Below are 26,156 nucleotides of genomic sequence, written 5' to 3' on the forward strand. Positions count from 1 at the left end.
AAATTCACACACACACACACACACACACACACACACACACACACACACACACACACACACACACACACACACACACACACACAGATTTGTCTGCACTGAATGTATCACTGTGTAACATGACTCTACATTCTCATAGAAACAGTTCCCCTTCAGCCTGAAGGCAACGCTGCTGTTCTCAGACAGAGGCCTTGATCTTGTCAACTAGAGTTACAACTCCAATTTGTTCTGTAAACTAATCGGATGCTATCATACGGAGCTCTTAAAAAAAAAAAAAAGATACAAAAGATCTGAGGTGGTTGACTGTACAAAAGGAACCAAACTTGCTGTTTTTTGTAGCAATTTAATCTGAACTTGTACAGTAAGTAATCTCTTTTGCATTTTTTTTAATCAGTCAGTTGTTTTTCAACGGTTGAGTCTTTCCCACACTACATGTGAAATTGAGTGTAACAGGTTCAGTGAAAAAAAAAATTCACCAGTTGTGTATTGTGAGCTCAGCGCTCCTGATTATTGCCATACTGCACTTCATGAGGTCATGTTTGTGCTTGCATTGCTAGGCCACAACACAACAAGACTAAATCTGCGGAAGCCAGCATACCATTCGGAGTGTTAGAATTCATCAGTGTGTAAAATGAAATTGTGAATTGTGCATTGTGGAGCTGCATTAAAGCTACCCTGAATGCTGTTGAATCTAGTTTAGCGAGATTTTCCACTTTGATGAAGCAATACAGAAGAATGAGTCTGTGTGAACTCCAGGGAGTGGAGGTCAGAGGCGTCTTTTTCTCTGCCGTTATAGGAAAGGAGCTTGTTGCCTTCTTACATTTTTACCTTTGTCTGTGGTGTCATACAACCGCATGAAGAAACAAAACAAACCGTTGAACTGCCACAAATTTAAAGCAACTGGCTAACGTGCCAGGAGCGGGGCAAGCAGAATCGGAGGACTGATCTAATAGAGTGGTTCAACAAATAAGAAATTAGCTACCATTATTATTGATAAAAAAATATGAACCTCTACACTAGGGCAGAATGATTGGGATCGAAATTGTCATCTCAGACTGTGATTTTGTGATTGTAGAAGATGCTTTTCTTTTTTTTAAAGCGCTCATATCCCCCAAAGCTCACCAATCAGAAGCGGCATGCTATTTGCGGCCACTTCACAGTGTTACCCACCTCCCAGAGTCCTTGCTTTACCGGCTGCTCACAAAAGCTTGGCACTAAGCTAACTTGCTCTGCACAATGTCTATGCATGGTGCAGAGTCTCTCCTCAAAGTAACTAATCCTTGCCTCCATGGCGGCAAATAAGCCACAATTCCAACGAGTATCACTATCGCCACAGCAAATGCAAAGGTCAGCTGGTGAAGCAAAACAGGAGCCAAAACACGCTTGGTCCTCTGCTCATTGATTAATGAATAAAACATTTCGTTTTTCCCTCTCCGGTGACCTGGATTTCCTCTTTCTGCTGGAGACTTGGACAGGTGCCGCTGAGAATAGCGCTTTACTTGAAATATTGCAACCGGATTGCGCCTTCTTGAACTCCCCAAGAACTTTAGGACACATGGTGGAGGAACGGTGACTATTTTGAAAAACAATTTTCAAGGTAAACGGTGTGTAATGGCCACATCAATCTCCAGCTTTGAAGCCACTTTCTTTGAATAGGCCCAGCTGTCCCTTGGCTCCACACTGTCATTTACTGTCCTCCCAAATACAATAAGGACTTTCCAAATGATTTTTCAAATCGTGTTCCTGTAATCATGCTCAACAAAGAGCATATCCTCCTCAGGGGCATTTTATTATTCATGTGTGCTGTCCTGAAAAAACATTATCAAAGAACCTTTTAAGGCTTATAGACTCCTTCAATTCAGTGCTTCACGTGACTCATCCCTACAAATACGTATGAACAAGGACATACTTTAAACCCAATTCTTGCTTATGATCTACCGGTGTCAGACTTGAAAGTCTTGTCCAATGCGATTTCCAATCATATGACTGTTCTCTTTGACATTTTCTTGTCCTGTGGTGCTGTTAAATCTGCCGATCTGGAGTACAGCTGCTGAATGCCTAACCATCTAACTGCTAGTCGCTTCTCTGATGAGCTTTGTGCACCCTTTTCTAACATGGAGCAACTCACCTGTTGCTTCCACTCATCCTACAGTGCTATACTGGATTTGGCGGCGGCATTAAAAACTGTGCGATCAAAAGCTAAACGCAAACCCTGGTTTAATAACAGAAGTAACACAGCTAAACAGGAGTGCTGCAAAGCCAAACAAAGGTGGGAAAAAAAAAAGACAAGCTGCAGGTCACTTATCAAATCTGGAAAGACTGCTGGCGCTGCTACAAGAGCACAGTTAGAGGCCAAAAGAGAACATTTGTCAAACCAGGCTAACCATCACAATTCGCGCACACTATTTACATAAAGCAATTTGATTCTGTGCTTAAACCTCCTCAGCCAATTTCTACAAACTCTTGCCCATTTAGGTGCAATATATTCCTCAAGGTTTCTCCAGCTAGGATTCTCGTTTCAAACATCATATTTGCATTCTCTCCCTATGACTGTCTGGCGGTGTTTAATTCTTTTGAAGCTGTTTCATTGACGTTTTAAGAAGATGTTGTTTGCCAGATTAAGCCATTCGGGCTTCCCTGGTGACTCTATTCCTCCTCATTTCTTTGAGGAGGTTCCTCCAAATATTGGTACATTGGTCTTGGCCATTGTCAATAGTAGTCTCTCTTTTGGTGTAGTCCCCCAGCAATTTTCAAGCTGTGGTGCAACCCCTGCTCAAGAAACCTGGCCTTGATCAAGATATATTGTCAAATTTGAGACCTATTTCCAAGCTGCCTTTTATTTCAAAATTTCAGTAAAAAGTACTACACGCGCAGTTGAAATCTTCCTGAGATGAACATAACATGAGGGTTTTCCAGTCAGATTCAAGAAAATACATGGCAAAGACAGCCACGTTAAGTATTTTTAATGACATCCGCCTGGCAAATGACACTGGAAACTGCATGTGTCTTGTTTTGTTGTACTGTATGCTTTTTGCATTTGCACAACCAGGTCAGCATTTGGGGTAGCGCTCTTTTGTGGTTCAGATTCTATTTTGTTGACAGAACTTTTTGTGGTCACCTTGGTTGGTCAGTCCCGCACTGCCCCACTGTCGTATGTTTTACAGGATTACTGTAATACACTTTATTTTGAAGTCAGCCAATCCTCCCTCAAGTGTCTCCAGTTGGTCCAAAATGCTGCTGCTCGCCTCCTAACTAGTACTCTTGAGAAGGAGCACATAATTCGAACCCTCGCACTTTCTGTCCCCAGTCGAAAAGACCAGGGCTCGCTCAGGTCCCCGAGAGTGCGGCACTTTGAGTAACCCTACAGCACATTCTAACAACGCTGTGCATTTCCAAACAGTCACACGCTCGGTTTGCATTTATGATGCTTAACTGGATTAATTATCATAGTTGGTGGTATCTTGTGTTCAAAAAAATACATTGTATAGGTTTAAAGTTCCCACAGGTGCTATGTCACGGTCCCCTTCGGCATTTAGCTAGGCGACAAGGAATTGGCTTTGCACGTTTTGCCTACAGCGCAAAAAGGCTGCGCATATACCGGACTGATATTCGTGAGAGCATCGATATATCGATACCAGGGAAACATAATCTGATATTCCAAGTCCAACTAAGATCCAAAGTTGCATGCTAGCGAAAACTTGTTTGAAAGAGCAGTTGAAACTGCAGTGCTGTAAACTACACCACTCCTTTGTTGTAGTCATAGAAATCCACTTCCTGTGTCCACTCCCAGGAAAATGACAGAAATACAGAGTGAGACAGGAAGCACAACTGAGAGTGCTCCAACATAACATGTTATTTATGTCCACATATTTACCGAAATAGAAAACCTATGACTTTTTTGCAGACCTACAGTATCTTTTTAAGATTAAAGGGTTACATACAGGCAATTTGAAGACAAACAAGTCAAACAACCAGCTTTATATTAGTCACTGAAAACGTGTTGCGGGCAAAGACAACAAAGCTCGTTTTACAGCATCGGCAGCAGTAGAGAGTGTTAGATGTAAACATTTATCGCTATGAAACATACACAACAAAGTTTTGTTATGTTCTTTTACCACGTCGAGATTAGTGCCTTCACGATGACATTTATGGACTTTTAACGGTAATGTTTGGCAGACAAACTGGTTCATGAGACAGCTGCCGAAGAACATGTGGCATCTCTCTGGCAGATGACTGCTGTTCTCTCTTCAAAGACTTCGGTCCTGGAATAAAACGTGCATTTTGAGTAACCCAAACACAGGCGGACACTTCTAACTGAGGGCATCCAGCATGCGATGATGACATAGGACAAACTTAGAAGCTGTCTGCAAGACCGGCATGGCTGCATTCTTAAGAAGAGAGTGACTGTGAGGATGATCCAGACTTGGTTGCAGGTATGATATGTGAAAAACCTCTGAAGAGACCGAGGAGTAACATTTTCTATTTTAATTTCCAACTTAATATTGAAGCAGGCAGTGTAAGATAGTAGAGGCATTATAAGTAGTGGTGTTACGACTGGAACGACATACATTTCTCAGTACGTGATCATAAAGTCGCTCTTTTCAACCTGAAATAGCTTTACTGTAGCAAAGCTACATTTGTGATCACAGAATGTGCTAATGGGCTTTGGGCTTTCACTTGTTTAGCGCTTTTCCACCGACAAGACATTCAACTACTGATGACGCAGCATCAGGAGGAATTGGGGGTTCAGTATCTTTCTCAAAGACACCTGGACATGGGATCGAACCCTCAAACTCTGGGTTGCGAGACGACCACTCTTCTGCTAAGTCATGCCTCTCTCGCACTAGTGTCCTTCCACAGAAGCTGACACATGCAGGATGCATGAAATCACCTGTATCAGTCGCGCTTGTGTGTGTGGGGAAGAAAGTTGTGGAGGCTTTCCTAACAGCTAATTATCTAGATGATGTAGTCATTAGTCATGTCGTTTGGTAAAAGTCAAAAAGCTACTTTCAGAAGAAAAAAATGAAATAAAATAAAAAGTCCTGCCATATAATTCTATATAAACGGCCAAAAATGTTTTGTCATTAAGTACAAGACACGTATTTTGCAGTCATAGTAAAAAACAAAGCATTATATATTTAAAATGAAGTGTTGATTTATATAATAGGAAAATTGCATCATTTTAGATTTTAAGTTTTTCTTTTAACAAGGGTTCTCTTAACATTTAGCTACTTTTTTTTCCAAAAGGTCAGACTTCAGATTGCTACATTTCTCTGATGGGTGGCCTCAGTCAATGTAGTGAAGCTTATATATCAAAACTTGTATCTTGGCTCACTACATATGCCAGGTGGCTTGCCCTTCACTGGAAGTGGCCTCGTTGCTTTCACAAGGTTAAAATAACGTAGCAAAAATGTCCAAAGACCTCTTCACAGAAGTGCAGTTTTCAGTGCTAGTGGGCGCAACATTTTCGAAGCATTGATGTAATGTCTCAAACAAGACTTGCTCTTGGACTACCCTCACATTTTCTTTTATTGTTTTGGAGTGTGGATAATGTTTTCCATTCAGACTCCATTTTAGTTCTGGAAATATCAATATGACGCTGCAGCAATTGGCCAGTGAAGCTGGAAAAGTACTCCACCCCACAATAAAAATGAGCTGGCAGAAACAAGTCACTTCATCAGCAAAGGTTTCGGCGTTAAAGGCTCAGAAATCCATGTTGAATGATGATGTTTTCATTCTGCAAAAGCTACAAGAATAATAGATAGCGATAGGCATATGGCCAGATGGTAAAATACTTTTTTATATTCTTTTAGTACAAGGAAAGCAAATCTCAAAATAGTACTGCCGACTTCAGCGACTTTGAGGTATGGAACAAATTTAGCAACATTATCAGCACCCATATGTTGCAGCTCAAAAAAGAATCACACGCAAATGCCAAATAAAGCAACGGCATGAGACATGTATGTTAAGAGCACAACTGACATTTGATGACGATGGTATGGACATCCACTGCGGTGTTAAAAACAACACGATGGAAACAAACAGCAGCACTTTCCCTGAAGTACTTTGATGAGAGACCAGCCAGACTGGTATCACTGTCGGAATGGTCATTTTATGATGAGATAGATACAGTGGTGTGGTTTGCCCCCCTTCCTGTTTTTTTTTTTTTTTTGCATGTTTCCCCACACTTAAATGTTCCCTGTCTTCAAACTAATTTAGATAATAGTCAAAGACAACAGAAATAAACAAAATGTTTTTTAATGGAGGTTTTTATGACGAAAGGAGGGGAAAAAAACCAAACATACTTGCCCCCTGTGTGAAAAACTGATTGCCCCTTAAACATGTGGTGTCCCTTGTTGGCAACAACCAAAATCAAGCATATTCTATAACTGGCAATGAGTCTTTCACAACTCTGTGGAGACATTTTGGCCCACTCTTCATTGCAGAAGTGCCTTAATTCAGCAACACTGGAGGGTTTGAGCATGAACAGTGTTTCTAATGTAATGCCACAACATTTCAATCGGATTAAAGTAAGGATTTTGACGACACCACTACAAAAGCTTCATTTTGTTTGTTTCAGAATTTGACTTTCTGATGTGCTTTTGATCGTTGTCATGATGCAGAACCCAAATCCGCTTCAGCTTGAGCCCACAAAGTGATGGCCAACCATTCTCCCACACGATTTTCTGGTTAAGAGCAGAATTCGTCGTTCCATCAATCACAGCAAGCGAGCCCGGCTTGGAATTAGCAGGGCAGCTCCAGATCATCACACTCCCACTACCATGTTTGACTGTTGGTATCACGTTCTTTTTCTGAAACGCCGTTACATTTATGCCAGATGTTAATGAGCAAGGTTTTAAGCTCAGAGGGGAATGTGCCTTTTCCGTTGCTGGTCCCTCTCTCTGGAATGACCTCCCACTGAACATTCGGCAAGCCCCCTCGCTGCCCATCTTTAAAACCCACCTCAAAACTCACTATTCTTTGGCATTTGACTCAGCATGACCTAGACTTGATCTTAGTTTTGTTGTTTGGTGCTTTCTACCGTCCTTGTTGCTGATTTATTGCTTTTCTGTTGTATACATGATAGTTGCTCCATGTACAGCACTTTGTAAATACAGTTGAGTTGAGTCCCTGTCTAGAAATTAGTTCACAACTCTTTCCAGAAATAGCAGAATCAAGGAAAAATGACAAACCTTTTTTTTTTCTCCACGATCTCTCATTGTTCTTGGAATAACAATTTGATCAGAACCCGAAAGGATATATTTCACTTTCATTTGGAATCAGTCCATTTTCAATATTTGTCAGTGCTCGACTCAGTAGCGCGTGAGCAAACGAAAACGAAAACGGATGGGATGAAACAGAGACCTACATTGACCGGAGCGCTCAGCGCGATTGACGCATGCACAGAACCATTGCCCGGACGAACCAACCAATCGTAGCGCAATCATATCTTTGCACGTGCTAGGTGGAAAGGACGGCTATTTGAGCACGAGCAGAAGGTGAAATATTACGGTAAATTAATTACCCTGAGCCAAAATGTCACAATATAGGTTTGCCTTTGTTGGTTGGGCAAAAAGACCAGATAAAACAAAGCCGGCATCATTCCTATCAAGTGGATAATTGATTTCGACACAGCCGCCATTACTGACATGACATATCATGTTGACAGTCGATCAACAGCAAGAAGCCTGTTAATGGATGACCCGTCAAAGATGCTGTCATTCTTCAGTTTGCAGGTGAGTCGTTTTTAAACACATTCTCATAGTTAATGTATCACTTCTTTCAGTTTGCGCGACTGTATTATCAAATTCAGCAACAAAATGTTTGTTCTGTTTTTCATATGAAAATGTGTATCCTGTGTTTGACTTTTACAATATAACATTTGTCATAGAAATATTCTGTAATATTTATTAATTGCAGTGCTGTTAACATTGATAGGAACATTTTCCCAATCAATTAATTTAGCAAAAGAGGCTAGACCAGGGGTCGGCAACCCAAAATGTTGAAAGAGCCATATAGGACAAAAAAAAACAAAAAACAAATATGTCTGGAGCCGCAAAAAAATAAAAGCCTTCTATAAAACTTACAATGAAGGAAACACATGCTGTATGTATGTAGGAGACTGGACTGTCTCAGAATTGTTGATGTTATTCATTCCTTTGTTGTGTGTTCACAAACGCCCCCATAGAATTTATTTTGTGATTTCCTCGCTTGATTTTTTTGTGTTGTGCATTATTTTCGCTTTTCTTAGTGTCATTGAAGTGATCATGAATTTCTGTTTTTCGGAGGCTGTCTTTGAACACCTCTCGAGTTCAACGAGAAGAGAGAAGGCACGGAGTTGGACGCAGACATGTTTGTGTTTGTCGAGACTGTTAAAAGCATAAATAAAGTGTACGTTTTTAAAAAAACACCACAGCCCTCCTTTTTCGCAGCTGCAACATGCATCAACCTGTATATCTATTTGAGCTATATTAGCCTACTATCAAAATCTTTTTCCATTTTCAAACATTTTTTATACAGCTCCAGGGAGCCACTAGATGTCGCTAAAGAGCCGCATGCGGCTCTGGAGCCGCGTGTTGCCGACCCCCGGGCTAGACTGAGAGAAGCTGAGCGGCAACTGCAACCACAGGAATAAGAGGGTGAGAAAGGGAAAACGACGGTACTTTGGTGAAGAATATTTCAGTCCTGGTGAGAAAACCTCTGGAAATCCAAAACAGGTGATGCGAATGATGTCACATTATTCATCATTAGCGCAATGGGTCTTCAATGGCTAAATGATGATAATGTATAACTTTGCCCTTCAGAAAAAAAGGCCAGATTTGCTGCTTGAAGACAGGCGGAGGAGGAACTGTTTTTCAAGGACAGTCAGTTTAGCCTGGACGCAGTGAAATGGGAACTACAGAGCCAGGTCAAGGTTTTACATCGAGAAAATTCCAAAATGCGAAATGGTAGTGAAAGGCAAGTATTGAGTATTACGGCATGAATTATTATTGTACATCTTTGCATTTATACATCTTGACCCGGGGGTGATTCTAAATGATGCTATCTAAATCTAAACAGCAATCGCCCATATTGGCACGTGTGGTCGGATCGGTGGGCTTCAGTCATTTTCCAGAGCATGTTTGAAAAATCACAAGCACATTTACTTCGTCATAAAGGAATTACAAGTAGATAAATGAAGTTGTGCTTTGTCGACATGATTGAGCAAGTAACAACCCTCAGTGACGGTTTGTATTTATATGGACTATGACTGTGAATAAACCGGGTGAATGAGCATGGTACACATACAGGTATGTACATGGAGACTGGGTCAACCCTAAAACGTACTCCTGTTACAATTATTTGATGATACATCAGTTAACTTGTGGCTTTGTGGACAAAATTGGTCTTTATGATTGCTGTCTGTTAAATCTCTCTTTTTTTTTTTTTTTAAGAAAACGAGTCTCCCTCAACACCGCCACCAACAAAAATGTTGATAACCGCCCCACCAAACATGCTGATGGATCTGAGACTGAGTGTGATGATCTACGTGAAACATCACTTTGCACACCTCACAGACCCACACAAGTATTTGCTAGCACGTACATTTCTAACATCAAAACTTGTGGTGTTTTTGGCATCCTATTGCTTGTGCCGTTTTTCCTCTTCCTTCCTTGCATTGTCATTCGAATGCTTGTTATGAGTTTGCTTTTTTCATCCTTGCTCATCACGCTCTTATTTTTATTTTACTTTTGTCTACGTCCATCCATCCATTTTCGAATCCACTTTGTCCTCACAAGGGTCGCGGGGGCTGCTGGAGCCTATCCCAGCTGTCTACGAGCAGTAGGCGGGGGACACCCTGAACCGGTTGACAGCCAATCGCAGGGCACACAGAAACAAACAACCATTCGCGCCCACACTCACACCTAGGGACAATTTAGAGTGTTCAATCAGCCTGCAATGCATGTTTTGGGAATGTGGGAGGACACCGGAGTACCCGGAGAAAACCCACACAGGCCCGGCGAGAACATGCAAACTCCACACAGGGAGGCCGCAACCGGGATCGAACCCACGACCTCTGCATTGTGAGGCTGACGCGCTAACACTGGATCCCCGGGCCGCCCCTTTTGTCTACGTAAGGTGGAAATTAGCAAGGAAGCTCAGCGTCTTGTTGTGAGAGTGCAAAAGCTTGTAGCACCCCCAATGGTATGGCACGGGTGCTCTTGATGGTGCTCGATGTCGAAATCCTCCCCAAGTCTAACTTGAAAGGAGGGCTCAGTGTTGCGTCCGATTCCAATGCAGAGTGTCGCAAGCTTTGCAAGCTAAGTTCTCAGAGGTGGTTTCCTTCCAGTTTAGAGTTCATCTCTGCCTGCAAAGTGGCTTTTACATTTAAGTATCCAGTGAAGGGGGTGTGGGTTAAGAGCAACGAGTGGCGGCGGAAGTACAGGAAGCAGGGGGCTTGAAATGGGTAATTATTGTTGTGTTCTTTTTCACAGATGCAATTCAACAACAGTTTCCTGGGGTCAAGGAAGCTGATGTGAGACAGTCCATCAACAATCAAATCTGTAAAGTAAGACATCAGCTGAAGCACAAGTCGCAAGCCTCATTAAAATTCGGAACTGGTATGTTGCACTGCTGCAGAATGTTACGTTGAGTTCAAAACTATTTTAAAGTTTAGACTTTGAAGAGATTACACTTGAAAGAGTTTGCACTGTTCAACTGTTGTACTGTGAATAAAGTAGTTGTCAACCTCAAAATCTGTTATTTTGTGTTTATTAAAAAATAAATAAGTGGATTTTGATGAGATACCGATTAGTCTTTGTTCATTATCATATATTTGCTCCTATTATGCAATACACATTTCAAGATAATTTCACATATTTTTACATAAATTTCATACATTTACCATATATTCTACAGAGTATTAATCATATATCTTTACCTATACCTCGTGTATGTTTGCATATCATTTTCCATGCATAAAAAAGACATTTACCATACATTGAAAATATATGCAACACTATTTCTTCACATATATTATCAATGCATTTCCCGATATAAATTACAACACATGATTGTGGATATTTATAAAAATATGATGGATATTTTGTCATATATAAACACATATTACATCGTCATGATACATATATGGAAAATGGCAATTCGGGGGGGTATTTTCAATATATTACATGGATATACAATGAATATCTTGTGTAATATTTGATCATTAATATATAAATCCATATATTTATAACATAATATTTGTCATATACATTGGGAAAATAATATAATATCTTGCAATATATTTCCATTCATACATCGGTAAATATATTTGTCTTTGGTGGGATAGCTGAATCCATGGCAAACAGTCTGGACCCGAGCTGCACCAGTTTTATTGTAATGGCAGGTCGTCAATGTTGAACACGGGGTCTGAATGTGCAGCATAATTTGGAGCACATCTGTTTAGAGGATTAGAAAAAAAAAAACATGACCTGTAATTACAGGGAAGCGTTCCTGAAGCTCTCACTGTTTCTTCTGAGGAAGGGGCCCAAAGGCTGTCTATCTGCCTGCAGCAGACGGCGGTCTTTTTGAAATCTGAGCCCAATCCTGCAGTCAGAGCTGCAGTCGACAGACAAACAGCAAGAACTGCTGTTTGATCAAGAAGCACAGCGGTGTCGTCGACTTCAAGAACATGGCAAAGATATTTGGGAGACCATTTAGGAAAGATCATGTCAATATAACATTACCTTGCTTTATCATAAAACCACATGTTGCTTGATCATTTGTTGAACTGTGACCAAAATAAAAGTTGACATTTTACAAATATCAAATGAGCATTCCCATGTTTGACCAGAGGAGCCTTACTGCATAGACCAGCCTTCCTCAACTGGTGGACCGCGATCCACGACCGGACCGCCGACCTCTGTCCGGACCCTCGGCAAATTGTATAAAATAATAATTTATAGAGTGATTTTTACGTTATACATTTTGTATTTGTGGACTATAATCTGCGCATTACCGCGATCGCTTGTTAAAATTATCCGTTGTATTCTTTGCGTGCACTAACAGATGTATTGCAGAGGACCGCAGCAGCGCGACTGTGTGTTGTATAATGTTTGACTCACTGAAGACCCTGGCTGAGCAGGGCATGTCGGCGATAACGACGCGCTCATTGGCTCCTCTGAACTTAAGATGTGCCCATACATAAGCGTCAGCATATACGATGCGCTGATTGGCTCCTCTGAACTTAAGGTGTGCCTATACATAAGCGTCAGCACGCGTCTATCCCAATACACATGCATTCAAAATGGATGATTGTGTCAAGAAACAGACGCATGTGCGAAGCCACAGTGTGCTACTGCTCACAGCTTCAGTCCAGGAGAGCCGCACACAGACAATTAGACGAATCGCGGGAGGTTTCGATTGTGTGCAGTTTTGCTCCCGTCTACCCGGGGATCTTTGCAGCTGTTTAACAGCAGAACACCACAACATGGTAAATAAACAGAACAATGGCGTCCTCAAATAATATTTGCATGCCTCAGACATTGCATTCACTTTTAGTGGAAGAACAGCACTGCACATTCCTGTGCTCCCTTGTGTCAGTATTTAAAATGGTTCTTAACTCCTCTTCTGATATGTTTTTCAGTGATTTCAGAGGGGATGTGAAAAGGGGAATTGTACAAATGAAAAGGATATTTTTGTTTTCATGGTTAGTATTTATTTTGGTAAAATGAGTATTTTGTTTTGTTTTTGTTAAATTAAGGGAAAAAAGACAACTACTGTTGAACAAAGTTAAAGTAAAAATGTCTTATTTCCCTAAAAGGGATATTTCTATTCTTAATTAAGCAGGCACAACTTAACAAAATCAGAGTTCCTGTGCCTCAATACAATACCTCTCATTATTTGCTGTATACTGGCAAAGTGAATAATTATTTACATGCACCCCATTATTGGTTGGTTGTGAGGAGTGTTGATTTGTATAAGCTTGGCTTGACCATACTAAATGGGCATATAGCCCTGCTCCCCATCACCGCCGTGCATGGGACCGGACCTTGGTCTTATTAAAAATAAATAAATAAATAAAAAGTGGACCGACAGCATTTCTAGTTGAGGACCACTGGCATAGACCAATATAATTCATCTAAAACCTTTTTTACTTACACCCTTTCCTGGGGAGCCATAAACAGAAAGCATGCGTGGTCTTGTTTTGAGAGGACAGGTTTTAGAATGCATGTGCAGCACCAGTCATAAAAAAGTCAAACTCCCTGACCACAAGAAAGCAGAGTTTGCCAACAAGAAAGGACAAATCTGAAGAACAAGTTGTATCCGTGCAAATGGCCAAAGAGCCTCGGCTTTCCTTTATGAGCAGAACGAGGACAAAAATAATTTGCATAGAATCTGTTTTTCACTGTTTTAATATGTTGTGAGAGATTTAATCCACATCACGCTGACTGTCATTCCTAGTAGAAGAAAGCATTGGAAAGAGCATATGAACGGACAGTTGAAATTGAAGACAAACACCTGTGCAATACTTGATCCAGAGAGATGCACGCTCAACAGATTTTTCAAGAATCAAACTAGTTAGTGCAGAGCAAGAACACGTTCTCAAATTAAAAAACACAAACAGCCTCATTCCGCCAAACTCTAATTCCAGGAAAGCTTGTGACACGATAAACTCAATTGGACATTCAAACCTCACCGGGCCCCAATGTGACAAGAGGAACAAAAACTATTTGCCATGCTGTTAAGTGGAATCCTTCGGGTTGAGTATTAGACTTCCTGGAGCCAATTCTGCCTCTCATCATCGACTGGATGTCTGACTTGAGTCATTCAACAAGGCCGCCGAGTCGCTGGAGTGAATGGCTGCCTGTAAAGGCACCAGCAGGTAATCAGGATGAGAGCAGGTGGCGGGCAGAGCACAGCAACGCGGCCTGGACATTGTGACAGGCTGGGGGTTGAATGCACCTTTCACAAAGTTAAGTCTTCATAGATATATATACATCATCTGTTGCTCCATATCCTACTGTAAATCAAAGTTATTGGTCAGATTTAAGAATAATCTTTGTGAAGCCTAGATCATCCAGATATTTACAAAACTGACAAAGCAGATTAGGCAAGAGAAGCATCGCAGAAAGCAGAGCCCATCTTGGGCTGCGTTGGAAATCAACCTTATCGCCGCCTGTATGTTGTCAACCACAGCTATCTCTGCCCCCCCCCCCCGCACCCACCTCTTGCCTCCTTCTGACAGCGCCCAGACTACTGTAAACTGGCAGAGCTCCTCACTCAGATAAGAGACTGAACTCTAGCTGTCCTCTGGAGTATATTGAAGTGTAAACCACTGCAAGGTGTTACATTTTGAAACCCAGAAAGCCACAATTTTTTTCTGAGAGTGATGTGGTTTCACTGCTGCGTGGCAGTGCTGCCCCTGTATATATAGACTGCATTGTGTAGCATTACACAAGCGCGCATGCCTGAGGATTAGTCATGGGCCCTGTCCTGTCTGTAGCATAAGACTGCAGAGGCCACTAGCTATTGTCACCACTGTGTCACAATACACTCCCAAATATTCAGCAAATGTACAACTCCAGTTTCGAGTGTTCTTTGGCATCGAGAGGCACTTATTGAGTCAACTCCTGTGACGAAACCTTACGAGCAAACGTGGCAATGACGGCGCAAGGACACATCATACAGTAAATGTGCTTTTACGGAGCCAGCTACTTGTTTACATGACCCCAGATATTGCATGGTTCAAACGAGGATTACTGTGGTACTCAACCAACACAAAAGACAAAAGACTTTCATCGCTCTCCAAAACAAGGACCGGATTTAATATAAATGCATTTAGCTTCCGGCTAGATCAAAATTGCTTGTCTCTATTTTAAGGATGAACGGGAAAAAGATCCTTTCAACTCATTTCACAGAAGCAAGATTGCAAAGAAGAAAACAAAGCACTTCTCTGCATCTCAGTTCAGCCACCGGCAAGTTAATGATGGGAAATGCAAAATGCTGGGAGGTTCAGCTGCTGAGGCCAAAGCCGAACTCATAATGACCCACGGAAGAAAGGGGGGCTTTGTTCCGTGCAACACTAGCAGGTTTCTCTTATAATGACTTCATGGGCATGCCAATATCTTTCCCAAAACAATCCTATAATGTGACCACGACTCTTTTTGGGGCACCCCAATCATGTGAGCTCGTAATACAGGACTTCAAATAGAAGCTGTGATTCAAAATTCATGAAGGGGGTGTCAGTGGATCAGTAGGAGCAAAGGCAATAGGGCTTTAAAATAACATGGAATTCATAAAAAATGATTTCAGAAAATGACAATGACATTATCCTGGTTTACTTCATGTGAGAGGCGGGGTTCGCCCTGAACTGGTCGCCAGCCAGTCAGGGAGCATGTATAGGCAAACCATTCATCCTCATATTCACACCTTCAGCCGATCCAGTAAGCGTACCGGGATGACCGACCGGTATGACGTAGCAGTCAGCCGGACATCCCAGTCGCCATCACCACCACGTCAACTGGCAGCCGCAACACCATCGGAGGGTCCCCTGCCTTGCACCGGTGTTCGGGTGTATGGCTCCTCCGTTCTGCGGGTCATTCTCCAGCACCCGGGAAACCGCAAGCGTGTGCCCAATGAATTGAATAAATACATATTGATTTATTTATTAATATATTGATTAATCACCTCACCCTAAAATGAATAATGAGCAGCGAGGGTTGCGGAATTTCAAAGCAAAGCACAAATCCGGGTGCACATGGTTGCTCAGGTGATTTTTAAAGAATAAATTGCATGGCACAGGCGTCTAAGCAAAGACATGGAACGGATGCATTTAAAAAAAAAACTATTTGGCTGCAGGCATGACCTACCTACTTCACAGTTCAAATGCATGTACAAGACAATTTAAAATATTGGTTCAGACCTTAGAAGCATCATGGAACTTGACATGCTTGATTTGCTTTTGTGGGCCACATAAAATGATGTAGCGGGCCAGATCTGGCCCCCGGGCCATGACTTTGAAATCTGTGTCTTAGACACATCACTAAATGATTCGTATTAATAGGCTGCACAAATCTATCACAATGAACTGACACGTTGTGAAGGCCACTTGCACACACGAACACAAAAGCAGTCTGATTACCTTTGTGGACAGTGTGAGTATAGTGGCAAATTGCTTTTGAATTGTGGTTCAACACAATCCCGAAAAAAAAAAAAACTCATGAAACTGACCTTGACCAAAATTTGTGATTGACAATTTTATTTTGTTTCATGAGTGGACAGAAGCTTAATATTTTCACCTTGGTAACATATCCAAAACAATGGACTGTATGGGTAATTACCTCAAGATGATAGTTCCAAAGGGAACACAAATTCCACAAGAGCACTTCTATATTCGACAAAAATGGGCTTGGGCTTTCACTTTTATAGCACTTTTCCACCTTCAAGGCATTTGAAACGCTTTAACGCCATCTCCTCATTCAGCGACTGATGACGATGACTAAGAGCCCTGCTCAAGCCCACTTGGGCTCGCAATCTTTGGGTTAGGACCGCACCTCTCTACCGCTATGCTGTCCCTGGAGAGGGAAAAAAAAAAAAAAAAAAACGTTGTTCCAGTCTTCACAAGTGCTCACATTCCTGATTATCTATAGGGGTGGGAGAAATATTCTTTCATGTTCATTGTACAGTCAAGTATTTTGAAGCAATTAACACATTTTAATAATCCATCATGAAATAACGGAATGATAATGGAATGGAACTTGGCAGTACAGCAGTTGCCAGACAGTCTGGACACAGAACAGAACTGCTGCCCCAACTTAATGCCATCCGAGTGCATAATGTTCACTCACTGTACATTTACTTTGGGGTGACATCAACTGTCACGTAAGGCATGCTGGTAATAATGCATTTAAAAGTGTGCTCCGCTCCTTGTAAAACCTCTTGCGAGCACAATGGATACCTGTTTAAATCGGATCACTGCACCATGTGATTACAAATGCGCTAAAATAGAAAATATGGCATTTATGCCGAGTTTGGGATGTCTGTGGCTCTGAGATTGGCAACGAGCTGCACACATCAGTGACATCACATCACAAAGCACGCGCATCATCTGTCTGCAATATGAAGGCACAAGCAATGGATTAAAGACAGGGAAGGCGTTTATATTTATGAGGGACGTGTTCATTGATTTGTGTGTGATAGCATCAAATTCATTGTTTGGATAAACACAATTGGACAAACACAATTGAAGACAAAGTAAGAGGGAAAAAAATATAATGTGTCATGTAATTGAACAGGGCTAGTAAAGGAAAGTCACTGAGGGCTTCCTCGGAAAAATACACTTGATTCTCTGACAACACTACACATGTCAAACTCATTCAGTAATGGAGCTGTTGCAATGCATTTAGATGTTGCACACTGTTACCCAACACTGTATAACTGAATCTTATAGTCTCGCATATTACGTAACCACAATCACCAAAGGAAAAAGTTGAGCTTCCGAGGCAAGTTGAAGTGAAGCGTCGCTGCTACCAGCAACTCAACAGATCTAACCTGAGGTGATAAACTGAGGCCAGTTTTTACAAATAGCAGACGAGATCTTGACGGGTGTTGGATGTCGACAGGGACCAGTTGCTGGTGTCTCCGCCCAGGCTGCCTCTCATACTACAGCAGCTGTGTCTTCTCAGACCTCACATTCCCGCAGGACAGGCCCACTTCACTCTCATCACCTGTGCACAGCCTAGGGCTTGAGAAGCTCCTGGGGCCAGCACTGCTACTGGAATCAAAGTTGTTGATCTGACACAGGCATACCTTCCCAGAAAGAAAATTGGAACATAACCATAGAAAGGAGGACCCATTAAATAAACAGGTCTGTCTCTCATGACCACACAAGGGCAGCACGCAACCGGCTTGACATTTACGTTGCATGTTATGGACACCACCTTGGTGCTTTGTGCTGAGCACGTCTGCCTCATCCGTTCAGAGATTGGGGGTTCAACTCTTGTCTTGGATCTCTTCTTGAGAGGAGTTGCCATGTTTTTCCTGCGCTTCCTCCCATATTCCAAACAGGTTTGGTGATCTCATGCTGGGTGAACTGATGTCTAAATTGTCCATAAGTGAGAGGGTGAATGACTGTTTGTCTAAAGGTGCCCTGCAAATGGCCGGTGACCAGTCCTGGGTGTATCCCAACTCTGGCCCCAAGACAGCTGGGACATGCTTGAGCTCATCGGTGACCCTAATTAGGGCTACAGAAAATGGATGGAGGACAATCACTGTTGTGTTCTTCTGCTATCCATCCATGTGAAAAAAAACCTCACAGCATCAGGACGGGGGCACGTTCACACATCATATGGAGTTCTAAGAGGAGACTCATGCATCAGCAGCTTCAGTACAAATCGGCATACTGTGCTATACGTTTTTCCTCAGTGGACTCTACCAAATAATACGTGGAAACGCACAAGGGTCCAAAAACCAGCTTTAGCGGGCTGGTTCACGCACCTCACTTTAATAACGACACGCGTACAAGACAAGTGAGGTCAAGCGTATGTTTGAAAACCAAAGCAAAGCGACAAGTCCACTGTACATCCACAAACGCACTACTGTATAGTTGAGCTTCTCAAGTCACCGAGCCTACACACACGCAAACACACATACACGCACACGCGCGCGCGCGCACACACGCACAAGGCTCGGCAATACCGTAGGATGGAGTGCGCAGAGAAGAGAGTGAGCTGCCCAAACAAGAAAGGACTTGTGGACCTCCGTGAGTTAAATAACTCTTACCTCCAAACGAGGACGCCGAAAGTGAAATATTGTCGCTGGGGTTCGAATCTGGAGTTTTCCTCCTTCTTCCGTCACCACTACTGAACTCCTATTTAATTCCCTGCCTTTTCACGCCATTCCAGCGTCTTTTTATGTCCTCAGCCGCTCACTTCTGACTGACTCCCCGCAGGTCAACCCTTTGCCGCGGAGTGCGGCATTGTTTATCCGTGCGTATCAATTGTTTGCTGGGATTGAGAGCCGCTCGTGACTGACTTTGCAGCTATGCTGAGAGCTCCCAACTCTTCTCTCTCTGATCAGCTAATCAGCGCGGCTCCGTTCACAGGCGCGCTCACGCGGCCGAGCGACATAACAGGAAGCCGACGCAGGACGGCGACGTTCTTCAACATACTGCAATTTTTAAAAAATAATTAGGCGAAATATACATCTACAGAATATCCATATAAAAGGCGTACAATCCGTACATTTATTTTTTTTTAAAAACTAATTCTGAGCCACTATAATTTTTTTCTTCTTTAACCTCGGCTCCTCCCACTGTCGCGAATTGGGAATTTTACTCGAGGCGGTTTACGGCAGCCAGTGTAAGGAGGGATGCGGTTATAACTTCGGACGCTTCTTCAGTCGAATGTTTTTTTAGGTACTGACAGGGAATTAACCACACTCGTTTGAGCTAAGTAAAACGGATTTGATGAGCTCCGGGATGTATCTGCGTCTAGATAAATTTTTAGCTTTTTGTGACGTTGAGAAATCTGATTAGCAAGACCATGCTAACATAGCAGCAGTGTGCTGTGATTCCGGAACACGATACTTCTCTGTACCATTTTAGAAGTGACAAAGTAATTCTTTACGTCACATCTACCAGTTACGTTTACGTGTGAATGTCTTTAAATCATGGCACGTCTTTTCCCCCACAAATGAATAAATACATTTGCTGCATCTAACTATATGCCCAATCTTCAACAAGACAAAAACAATACTGTACTTAAAAAAATTACATTCAAATTAACAGGTGAGCTCAAGTGCACTGCATCTGATTCACAAGTATGAATGTGGTAGAACAAGATAACGCAGCGTTTAAAAATGTATTTGGCTGACACTCGGTATCTGTGTTTGAAGGATGGATCCTGTCGTGCTGAGCTATCAGAATAGCCTGCTTCGACGCTCTGACGTGTCCCTCCTCGAAGGACCCCACTGGCTTAACGACCAAATCATCGGATTTGCCTTCGAGTACTTTGCCAGTGAGCGTTTTCGACTCCTGGGGGAGAGTGCCGTCTTTGTCAGCCCAGAGGTTACCCAGTTTATCAAGTGTGCTTCCTGCCCAGAGGAGTTGGCCATGTTTCTTGACCCTCTTGATCTGGCCTCGCGTCGTCGTGTCTTCCTGGCTGTGAATGACAACAACGAACAGAGCGCTGGAGGGTCACACTGGAGCCTTCTGGTGTATCATCATAAGTCCAACAACTTTGCTCACTATGACTCTCAAAATGGCAGCAACTCTCTGCACGCCCGTCGCATTGCTAGCAAGCTCGAACCCTTGTTGGGTGCAGGAAGAAAACCTGTGTTTCAGGAGCAACCCACTCCTGTACAAGAGAACAGCTATGATTGTGGAATGTATGTCATCTGTATAGCTGAGGCCTTATGTGAGAAACCACACCTGGCTTTGCAAACTCTCACCCCAGCCTTCATTAAGCAGAAGAGAGCAGAATGGTGCATATTAATCCGGAGTCTCGCTCACAGTGAACTCTGATGCGCTCTGACTTTTCCTTAGGCCAAACAAAAAAGATAGTGTGTTTCCGGTAATAAGAAATTTCAGCATAGGTTCGGTAGGTCGGACAAAGTTTTTTTTTTCCCCATCAAAAATTTTAACAAAATAACCATAAAACATAAAACAAGAAAACATTGAACCCGCCGCTCCGCGGCCGACGCCGCCGCCACCTATTTAGTTTTCATCCCGGCTCTGGACTCGGGGGGCCGGGGCGCACCGCCGCCTCCGCCGCCGTCCTCCTCCGCCCTCAGTTTTTACTCGGCCCGTGGTGTTCATCAAATAGTTCGCTGAATTGCTCAACTTGAATATCGCGAGAGTTTGCACCGACGTAAACCCTCTCCACAAAAATGTAGAGGGTTGTTTGAAAAAAATGCCGACCGTAAAGTTTTTTTTCGACGTAGAAATTCTCGGTCGGTCGGGTTACCGGAAACACACTACTTTTTTTTCTACGCCTTAGTACCTAACTCGCCGTATGCAGAACTGCATTTAAATGATTGGATCAAATCATTAGTACGCCACCTTTAATGAGAGAAAAATTGTCACTGGTCACTAAAGTAAAGGACAAAAATGGAATGAATGAAAATGATAACTTTGGTCAGTTTTTAGTTATTTCAGAGGCCATTGTTGGTTATTCTATCATTAATAAATGGCGTCAATAATTTTGTCCAAGTACCGGTATGTATCGTCTGCTGGAGTCGTAGATGCACTCCTTAAATAAAGCCAATCTTATTTATTTCAATGGTAGTCTGCAATGGAAGAAAGTGACAATATTTTGACTCTTTTATGATTCATTCAACTCACGCTGTCATGTTTATCTTTAATGTAAGCACTGCAACACGTGATACATAAACCCAAGAACACCAGCATGCCTATAAAAAGGCATGAAGTCTCTTGTACATTTTAAGTGAGGACAAAACAAAGGCAGCCGAATCTGCAACTTCTATTTTATGAGTTTGGGGCAAAAGTGAAAACGTTAACACAGATTAAAGGTCATTGTCACATGAACAAGAATTGACAGAATGTGACTTTGATTCCAAGCCTTGGTTGTCATGGGATGTCGGCAGCATTGCTGGGTTGGAACATTGTTTTAATTATTTTAATAAATCAGTTTTATCCTCAAACTGTTACTTTTGTCATATGCATAGGTTCAGATTCATTTACATTCAAATTTTTACAAGAACAAACAAATTTAAGGCATATTTTCTACAGCGCTCGTCCTCGCGGGATTAGCTTATTTTGGCACACTTGATCGGTCACCATCCATCTTCTACACTGCTGACCCTCACTAAGGTCACGGGTGTCACCAAACAATCAAAGACAAACATAATCCCACTTTACACCTATAAACTATTTTGAGCCTTCCAAACCCCAATTCCAATTAAATTGGGATATTGTTTAAAATGTAAATACGAACATATTACAATCATTAGCAAATTCCTTTCAACCTATATTCAAATTGAATACGTTACAAATACAAGATGTTTAATGTTCAAGCAGATACTATTGTCCCCCCCACCACCCAAATCTTCTCCCATTTTGAATTTGATGCCAGGAACACATTCCATGTCTGCATACAGACAATCATTTTGGCTCACAAGTAAGAATTTACCACTGACAGACGCAATGATGACCAAAATTTCACAATGAGTACAAGCGTCATATCCTTCACTAAGGCTATGTTTTAAGGCTCTTCGCATTCGTAAAGACAAGCATACCAAATTGTTGATGCCTTAGGTTGGATGAACCAGCCTCCCGCTTCCACATTACTCAGTCAGACACTGCTATGCCATGCTTTGGGTTATTCACCGCCTTGGCAGTCGGCATCTGTGCTCGATACGACAAAGTAAAGATAAACACAGATTACCTTGATATGTGTTGAACAATGGTGAATGAGCTGAGCGATGTTGCTGCGCAAGGTGGGACGTGACACTGCCAGAAACACAAACAGTAATTGTGAACCACTATCATTAGGGTTGACAGGTGTGTGGTAAAGCGGAGGGGCACGTGTATAACTGCACATAGGCTAGTGAGTCAAACAAATGTGCAGTTGGATGTGTTAGAAGTGGCCAATAGCTTACAAGTGACAGATTGTGAAGGAATCAAGTTGTCGGTGCTATTCCGGTGCACCTTTGAGGCCAGCGTAACGACGAGTCTTGAACGCAAACAAGTACACGACATTGACTTCTTTGTATTTTCTGTTTATTAAAAAATAAAGTCCACAAAAAAGGTTCTCTTCAGTTTGTCTAATTGTCGGTATTATATGTCTGATTTGTTTGGTCAGAAAACTGTATCGCTTCTAATCTTGAGCTGTCCTCATCTCTCTCTCTGACTCCTTCTCCACACTGTCTTCATTTGCCAGTCGCGTGACGTCACAACAAATAGTTCTGTAAAAGAAACACTCAGAGATGCATAAAATAACAATGACGACTATTTCTACTAAATTAGGAAATATGCCAATTGAACATATCAATACTAAACAGCAAATAGAATACTCAAAATTCAACCAATGTCAAATTGGCACCTACACAAGTTTTCCTCTTTCTGTTCAAGTCCAAAGTGTAGGTGTCAAAATAGTCGCGGCCCACATTGCTGTTATTGCTTCCCCACAGACGGCCATTATGATTGTGAACCCACATACAGCAAATGTATCATCGTCTCATATCACATACAAACAACTAATTGATGGATAGCTAGTTTAGAAATCAAAATGTGTAAAAAAAAAAAAAAACTATTTTTCAATGTACTGTATTTTAAAAGGGGGATTGGTAACAAAAGTGCTTGCAATATCTCAACATTATTAAAAGTGAAGACTATTTGCAGTTTTCTATTCAGCAAGAAACTTGAAGTTATAGCACATGATTTGCCTTTGCGGGCCACATAGTGATGTGGCGGACCGGATCTGGCCCTCGGGCCTTGAGTTGTGACACTTGTGAGTTTAAGGATTACCCGCCGGTACCCCACAAGTAACGTACAGTATGGCAAAAGTAGTACACAGATCTCCATGTTGGCTGCTCAGTATACTGATGATAAGTTTGCAATAAAACAATATCAATAAGAAGAAGAACAGAAGTGTCATGATAATTATGTCTCCCTCTCCACTTCCCATTATCCATCCATTCATCCATTTTCCAAACTGCTTCCTAGGGTTGCGGGGGGTGCTGAAGCCTATCCCAACTGTCTTCGGGCAGTAGGCGGGGGACACCATGAACCAGTTGCCAGCCAATCGCAGGGCACACAGAGACGAACAACCATCCCCGCTCACACTCACACCTACGGACAATTTAGAGCAGGGGTGTCAAATTCCGGTCCTGGAGGGCCGGTGTCCTGCATGTTTTCCAAGTCTCCCTGTTGCAACACACCTGATTCAAATGATCAGATCATCAGCAAGCTCTGCGCAAGCCTGACATTGAACCTGTTCATTTGAATCAGGTGTGTTGCAACAGGGAGACTTGGAAAACATGCAGGACATCGAACCTTCGACCTCTGCACTGTGAGATCGATGCGCTAACCACTCGACCACCAGGGCGCCACTTCCCAATCTGCATTGTCAATAAATAAATTAATTAAAATAAATTAAATATATATGTGTGTGTGTGTGTGTGTGTGTGTGTGTGTGTGTGTGTATGTATATATTGTATATTGATCGAAGTACGATAATAACAATAAAATATAATGATAACATTTTAAAACAGAATAATAGAAGATGAACAACCCTATCTTTCCACAAACATGCACCAAAGACTCTCAATTGTCCATGGGTGTGAATGTGAGAGTGAAGCCCTGTGACAGGCTGACAAATTATACTACGGAAACGTGAAAAGTGACATCCAGTTCTGTTTGCAGACGTGCACATTTGAGACGTGTGAAGCGAGTTACCTCCATATAAGCAGCACACTTCACCAATAAAATGAGGAAGCTGAGATAGGAATCACTTTTCTCTTCTGCGTTCACAGGCTGTCACTGAAATGTTGAAGTACCAGCCAGGCTTGTCCATCTCACTTGCCTGGGCTGTAACGGAGGTCAGTTGTACAGTGAAATCAGAAAGCAGCTCAGCCCCTTGTAACAAATAGAAACGTATACCTTCATTAGCTCAGGCTCAAAGCGTAGAATCGACAAAAGAATACAACAGTTTTGTTTCTGCCCCTATTTTCTGTTTATGGAAGTCAAAGTTGAAGATTACTTAGCTGTCAACAAACGGATGTGGGAGAGTAAGCGATACTGGTAAAACTGATTTATCAGCAGAGTTGTTTCCGTGTTGCCGGATGGGTCTGTGTGTGCAAATTTTCGGTGTGTTCGGTCAGGGGCAACTGAGCAATAAATGTGCAAAAAAATAACAAGAATGAACATACTGTATTGACCCGAATATAAGACGGCCCTGAATATAAGACGACGCCCTCTTTTTCAGTCTTATTTCAATGCAAAAAACACAGTCTGATATTCGGGCCAATATGGTACATGTTTTTCCACAGGACAGCGATGATATGCTGGTTTTGCTGGTGTCACCAACCATCAACATGGCCTGGCACCAAAACACAACAAAAAAAAATAAAATACTGGGGGCCAGATCTGGCCCGCCACATCATTTTATGTGGCCCGCGAAAGCAAATCAAGCATGTCAAGTTCCATGATGCTTGCTAAAGTATGAACCAAAATGTCAAATTGTCGTATGTAATCCACAATGACAGTCATTATTCTTGATTTTTGATTTTAAAACTGGTTATTCATCAATTTGTTGTACGCTGTGTTTGTAATATGTGGAGGTGATTAAACATTTAGCTGGTTTCCCAAAATTCATAACGGCCCTCCAAGGCAAACCGTAACTACAATGTGGCCCGCGACACAAATGAGTTTGACATCCCTGTTCAAAATATTTTATTCTATGTTTCTATGTTAACCCTTTCGAGGACAGCAGTTACTGCAGTGGACAGCTTATCATGTTATTGGGTACAGGTTATCATTATTGGTGCATGAAAGGGTTACTATATTTTGAAGCGTCTTAGCAAGTTCTGCTAGTGGACGAATGCCATAACCCAACCTAATTCATTCAAGAATGTGTTCCTAGAACATGTGCTAATCATTAGCAGGTTAAGCTATATTTTTATTATATGCTTACATGCACCGGCCCATGCAAAAGTGCACCCATTTAATGACCGTCACTGAAGCGTTACACTGCCTCCGTGTTGGATTTATGACAGCAGAGGGAGGCGTGCAGCCTGAATGTTTGACCCTGTGGAGAGCAGTTCATTTTGTGGTTGTTGTGATATGTTAAGATGAACTGCTGCATTTCAATTAATGACGCTTTTATCTGTCGTGATTTCCATTGACGCTCAATGGATGTGTGGAAGGATTGTTTGCCAGCCGGGGTACATAAACACAAACAACCGTTTTACCCTCATAATGCCACCATGGGCAGTTTAAACTCTTCAATGAACATAACATATCTGATTTCATCGTGAGAAGATGTTGGAGTACCTGTAGAAACCCGATGCAGGCACTGAGAACACATGCCAACTCCACACAGGAAGGCCATTGCAGAGACTCAAACCCTGATGTGTCCAGCTATCCATCCATTTTCTAATCCACTTATCCTCACGAGGGTCGCGGGCGTGGTGTAGCCTTTCCCAGCTGATTTCGGTCA

The 26,156-nt window shown here is 42.2% G+C and overlaps 2 protein-coding genes and 2 long non-coding RNA genes across 14 annotated transcripts in view; 2 read left to right on the forward strand and 2 right to left on the reverse strand.

The window, feature by feature from the left end:
- myo9aa (myosin IXAa) overlaps positions 1-19,049 on the reverse strand; it is a 96,849-nt gene extending 77,800 nt beyond the window's left edge. For 5 of the 8 annotated variants that reach the window (XM_019886661.1, XM_019886660.1, XM_019886664.1 and 2 more), the window contains exon 1: positions 18,760-19,048. The gene's annotated coding sequence lies outside the window, so the exon portion shown is untranslated. Of the gene's footprint in view, positions 1-18,759 lie in introns of all 8 variants that reach the window. The other 3 variants (XM_019886659.1, XM_019886662.1, XM_019886656.1) reach the window with 1 other exon arrangement.
- On the forward strand, positions 3,024-11,807 carry LOC109525852 (uncharacterized). Of its 2 annotated transcripts, XR_002170213.1 has the most exons (3): positions 3,024-4,430; positions 7,667-7,733; positions 11,481-11,807. It is a non-coding gene; the product is annotated as an uncharacterized LOC109525852 (long non-coding RNA). The 2 variants fall into 2 exon arrangements; XR_002170212.1 differs by lacking the exon at positions 3,024-4,430 and having other exon boundaries at positions 7,098-7,733.
- Positions 18,663-21,639, forward strand: senp8 (SUMO peptidase family member, NEDD8 specific). 3 transcript variants are annotated; one of them, XM_019886673.1, is made up of 3 exons: positions 18,663-18,739; positions 19,873-20,521; positions 20,976-21,639. In XM_019886673.1, the coding sequence occupies exon 2, from the start codon at positions 19,874-19,876 to the stop codon at positions 20,498-20,500; it is 627 nt and encodes a 208-aa protein (XP_019742232.1). In that variant the 5' UTR covers positions 18,663-18,739; position 19,873; the 3' UTR covers positions 20,501-20,521; positions 20,976-21,639. The 3 variants fall into 3 exon arrangements, with proteins under 3 accessions (XP_019742232.1, XP_019742231.1, XP_019742230.1); XM_019886672.1 differs by lacking the exon at positions 18,663-18,739 and adding an exon at positions 19,309-19,393; XM_019886671.1 differs by lacking the exon at positions 18,663-18,739 and adding an exon at positions 19,325-19,765.
- A 411-nt stretch (positions 21,640-22,050) lies between these two features.
- On the reverse strand, positions 22,051-24,769 carry LOC109525854 (uncharacterized). The gene is made up of 3 exons (XR_002170214.1): positions 24,599-24,769; positions 24,395-24,526; positions 22,051-22,447 (listed from the first exon to the last, which is right to left on the reverse strand). It is a non-coding gene; the product is annotated as an uncharacterized LOC109525854 (long non-coding RNA).
- Positions 24,770-26,156: the final 1,387 nt, after the last annotated feature.

This window comes from Hippocampus comes, unplaced genomic scaffold, assembly GCF_001891065.2.
Source record: "Hippocampus comes isolate QL1 unplaced genomic scaffold, H_comes_QL1_v1.1 scaffold261, whole genome shotgun sequence".
Classification (NCBI taxonomy): domain Eukaryota; kingdom Metazoa; phylum Chordata; class Actinopteri; order Syngnathiformes; family Syngnathidae; genus Hippocampus; species Hippocampus comes.